Source organism: Morone saxatilis, unplaced genomic scaffold, assembly GCF_004916995.1.
Source record: "Morone saxatilis isolate NCDOM2014 unplaced genomic scaffold, NCSU_SB_2.0 Contig15, whole genome shotgun sequence".
NCBI lineage: Eukaryota > Metazoa > Chordata > Actinopteri > Moronidae > Morone > Morone saxatilis.
In genome coordinates, this window is record NW_023339707.1 from 500,579 (window position 1) to 504,952 (window position 4,374).

A 4,374-nucleotide genomic window follows, 5' to 3' on the forward strand; every position below is an offset into this window, starting at 1 on the left:
GTGTGTGCGTGTGTGCGTGTAGGGTCTACTGCCTTGAGACCAAAGAAGACCGTCAGGACAGATTGGAGTTTATAGACAAGCAGTTGGACCTGTTGACTATGGACAGTAAGGCCAAGATCAAGAGCATTACTGAGGAGGTGGAGAAACAGGTGAATCCCAACATTATATCATAACATACCAAGCTGCATACCTACCTACCTTCCTGAACCTTAGTGGTGTCAATTATTTCCTTATTATTTTCAAAGAAAAAGTATGGGCCGCCCGGTTGGCTCAGTCGAGGTAGAGCTGGGACGACCCATATACTGAGTTGCTGTAGCGGCCCAGAGGTTCGATCCAACCTGCCGGGCCCTTGCGCCGTGTCATCCTCTCTCTACCCCCATTTCCGTGTCTTATCTTCGGCTGTCCCTATCAATAAAGGCAATAAAGGCAATAAAAGGCCCAAAAAATTACTTAAAAAAAAAAAGTAAGTAAAAAGTTGTCCTGTCAAAAGAAATCTTTAGAAATTTCTTTAGAAATCAATGTGTATTGCTAAAGAAGTGTTAGCAGACGCTGATTGTACTGGAGGGAACTCTCAAACAGGAAATAGTTTTTCACCCCTGTTCTCTGCTGCTGTTCAGGTGTCTAACGCCATGGCAGAGGAGATCAGGAAGCTCCATGTGCTGGTGGATGACTTCCACATGGACTTCCACCCGTCACAAGTGGTGCTCAAGGTCTACAAGAACGTGAGTTTAACACACATATTCAATAGTATTAATGTGAGCTTCACAAGGGTTCAGGCATTCTGTCTGTCTACGCCTGCCACTTGCACATTCAGATGTGTTTGTTTTCACTAGTGTGTACACATATGTTATAGTTATGTTGCAAATACTGTACTTTTGGCAAGTGGGCATGTGGACGGGGGTTGCATATCAGTAGGCAACTGGCTAAAGGGTAACTGTAGAGTCTGCATAACATACATTTTGCCATGTTCCTTTAATAGGGTTGCAAAATTTAAATATTTAATAGCTTTCAAAATATTACAATTTTATAATCTGTTGGTTAAAATGTGAAAAACCTTTACCCTCATTATATGTAGAAAGCTGTTCAACACTTCCTGTTTCCAACTATCACAAGCTAACGTTACCTAGCAACCATAGCTAGCCATCTAAATGGTGAGTAACACAGACGCTTCCTTTGTGACATTAACAACCAAAATCTGGCTGTCTGCAGAGACAATGCGGCCGGTCTATTTGACGGAGGCTGGGTCAAACAGCAACATCAACATTATGTCACAACCAGGCATCAGGTCAGAAGTCAATCCATTAGAGGCAGGTCAGAGGAGATTTGACACAATGGACGATGAGAAGTTCATCTTGGAAAAACATAAAATTTTGTATGACACCACAGATCCTTTTATAAGGACAAAAAAGGACAAGGCCTAGAATTGAATTACAGGAGTTTTGGAAGTGGAAGATGGGGATTTCATTACCTATTAATGAACTAATGGACAAAGTACAAGTCAACAACATCGAGCAGAGCCAGTCGCCCTGCAGCCACTCCGCTTCTAGGATGCTCTTTGTAGGATTTGAAGATATTTATTTTAATTTAATTTAATTTCAGCTTTCCACTCTACATTGTCAGATTCAGCCCTCCTTTTTGATAGAAAAAAATGTTTTAAATAAATTGCCTTACACATTATGTAGTCATATTTTCAAATCTGGACCTATATAGAAAATGTAGGGCTCTACTTTAATGCTACCATCAATCTGCCACTGGCCCTCAAGGGGCTCTCATCACAAGATACTGCCACCGGGCCGAACAACCTTTCTGGGGGACACCCTGGTTTCAATCTGCTGTGGTGATATGCCCAATAGTATGGTGGGTCCCAGCCTGTGTTACATGAAGGTGTGAAAGTGTGGATGACAAGCTGTCCCTATTGTCAGCACACACACGTGCATATGAGCAATCCGCTGTCTGTCAGCTGTTGTGTTTGTGGTGATCAGTTGGTCTTTGTCCGCACTAGTTGTTGAGGTTCAGGGGCCTGTACACACACTCAAACCCAAATGCTCTCACACTAGCTCATTTACAAACACAGCTGAGGATACTGTACTATGTAGTTTAGGGGTCAGCAACCTTTGCTGTCAAAAGAGACCTTTGTGTCTTGAGCCACAGACATATTTGAGCCTTATAATGCTAATTTCTGGCTGCAGATCGAGCAATCCACTTAACCAGCAGCGTTTGTGGTGAAAGCAAACTTATCTGTCCGCACACTATTCATTTCTCTATTTCCCTTTGAGTCTTATTTTTTTGCATTTGAAGTCCCTAGCTAGGCTAGCAAGGGAGACTCAAGACTAATAGTTTGGGCTTCTGTTGTAGATAATCCTTTCTCCTCTGCCAGTTCCTTAGAACTGGTCTATTCCACACTGTCCATGTAGCTGTTGAGGGTCTCAAGATTGCCCCCAGATTTTTCTCTTTTGTGTTCTCACCACCTCCTGAGCCTGCTTGTTAGATCATAATTATAGCATCATATATATCAGTAAAACTAAATTAAGATAAAACAAGATCAAAGCATAATCCTCTGCACTGTGTGTGTCCTGGTGCTTTTTTAATTGACTGGTTTGTAACATTTTATTGTTTTTTATCTTTGTTTTTATTTTTTGGCTGTGTTGTTTAAATGTTGCTATGTGATGCACTTTCAGCTGCATGCTTGTATGAAAGTTTCTATAAACTGAGTTGAGTTATTGATCCTGAAACAATCTTGCCTCCAGCAGGATCGCTCAGAAATGTTTCCCACCCTACTACAGCTCTGTCAGTCTGCTATCTACATGCAAGACAGAGCAGAGCTCACCCCTGGCATCCTGTTGGCTCATGGAACCTTGTATATAGCTATAAAGCCATGTAATCTGTGTTATGTAAGAGCAGTCCAGACTGAGTCATGATGTACTCTTTCAACTCTATAATCTCATTTGATGGGAACAGGCCAAAAACATCCTGAGCCTTTCTATTAGCATCTGTGTTAGTACAGGCCAGCAAACATTTCTCCTTTAACTTTCAGCCTAAAAGCTGTAAATCTGAACCTGACCCAAGCATCAAATCTACATGGCTAGTAGTTAAGAAAGTTAGGATACAGAGCACCTAGATCCCTAGCTGGCCGCTTCACTTGACTCTTGGGCTGACAGCGCTGTCAGCAGCCTGGCAGGAGAGATGCTCTGTGGTGTGCTGACATTTTTCTAGCTGAACTATGAGCAGGACACTGTGTCGAAATCTGATGTTTTCACATCACACATTATAAGAAAGACATTATGAAAAAGACACATGAGGCAGGCTAGGAACTGATGATGTTAATTTACCCTTGACCCCCTCATTACTGTGCTATGGCTGTCAGGTTTGGGTGATGGTTGACATCAGTGAAACAGAAATATAGATTTAATTTGGTCCGTGGTGGACTTCCTGTGTTAATCGTTCAAACACAGTAGCAGTGTGGCTGTCTGTTTCACGGTTTCTTTGTTGTGATTGTTTTATTTTGTTTGTTTTCTTCTAGGAGCTCCACCGGCACATAGAGGAGGGTCTGGGTAAGAACATGTCAGAGAGATGCTCCACCTCCATCACCAGTGCCCTGCAGGCTACACAGACCGACATGATCGGTAACACTCCAGTTTACACCTCACAGCTGACCGCAAATATGTATTGTCTGCTTTAATGTACTACAAGTATAATGCCACTGTTGCACACTGTTTACTATGTACTGTCCTTGGAAACGTGTATGCAGGCACACGGTGTGTCACTGACATCTGTGGTAAATTCTGACTGAATATACTGTTTTGATCCACACAAACACTGTTTGTGTGTAGATGGTCTAAAGCCTCTGCTGCCCAGCCCGGTCAGAGAGCAGGTAGACAAGTTGGTTCCTCGTCAGTGCTTCAGCCTCAGCTATGACCTGGCCTGTGACAAGTTGTGCAGTGACTTTCAGGAGGACATCAGCTTCCACTTCTCTCTGGGCTGGACCATGCTGGTCAACCGCTTCCTGGGGCCCAAGAACACCCGGCGGGCCCTCATGGGCTACAATGAACAGGTAATCATTAAAGGGTCTGGATAAAGAAAGTATTTGGCAGTGCCAAAATGGACTCAAAATACAGTGGGCCTTATGTAAGAATATTTTGGTATAATTCTTTTAAACCTCATACTATTTTTTTTTTTTTCGTGAAGTTTGCTCATACCAATACAAATTAGGGATGGGGCCGATCCGATCCAGTATCGGGACCGATACCAGCGTAATTCAACCTGCAGAGATTTCCGATCCATGAGCCATGTCTGCGCTTTAACGTTGTCTGCTGAAATGACTCCACAAGTGATTCCTGCCGGCTAGTCTGCTAGCTGGCTGCAAACTGTGGAATG

At 43.0% G+C, this 4,374-nt stretch overlaps 1 protein-coding gene across 1 annotated transcript in view; it reads left to right on the forward strand.

Annotated features, from left to right (window-relative positions):
• The window catches only part of mfn2 (mitofusin 2), a gene marked incomplete in the record, with an annotated part of 17,494 nt that overhangs the window by 8,045 nt on the left and 5,075 nt on the right, over positions 1-4,374 (forward strand). The window contains 4 exon segments of the mRNA XM_035656425.1: positions 23-149; positions 618-722; positions 3,521-3,623; positions 3,831-4,051. Coding sequence (XP_035512318.1) covers positions 23-149; positions 618-722; positions 3,521-3,623; positions 3,831-4,051 — 556 coding nt within the window.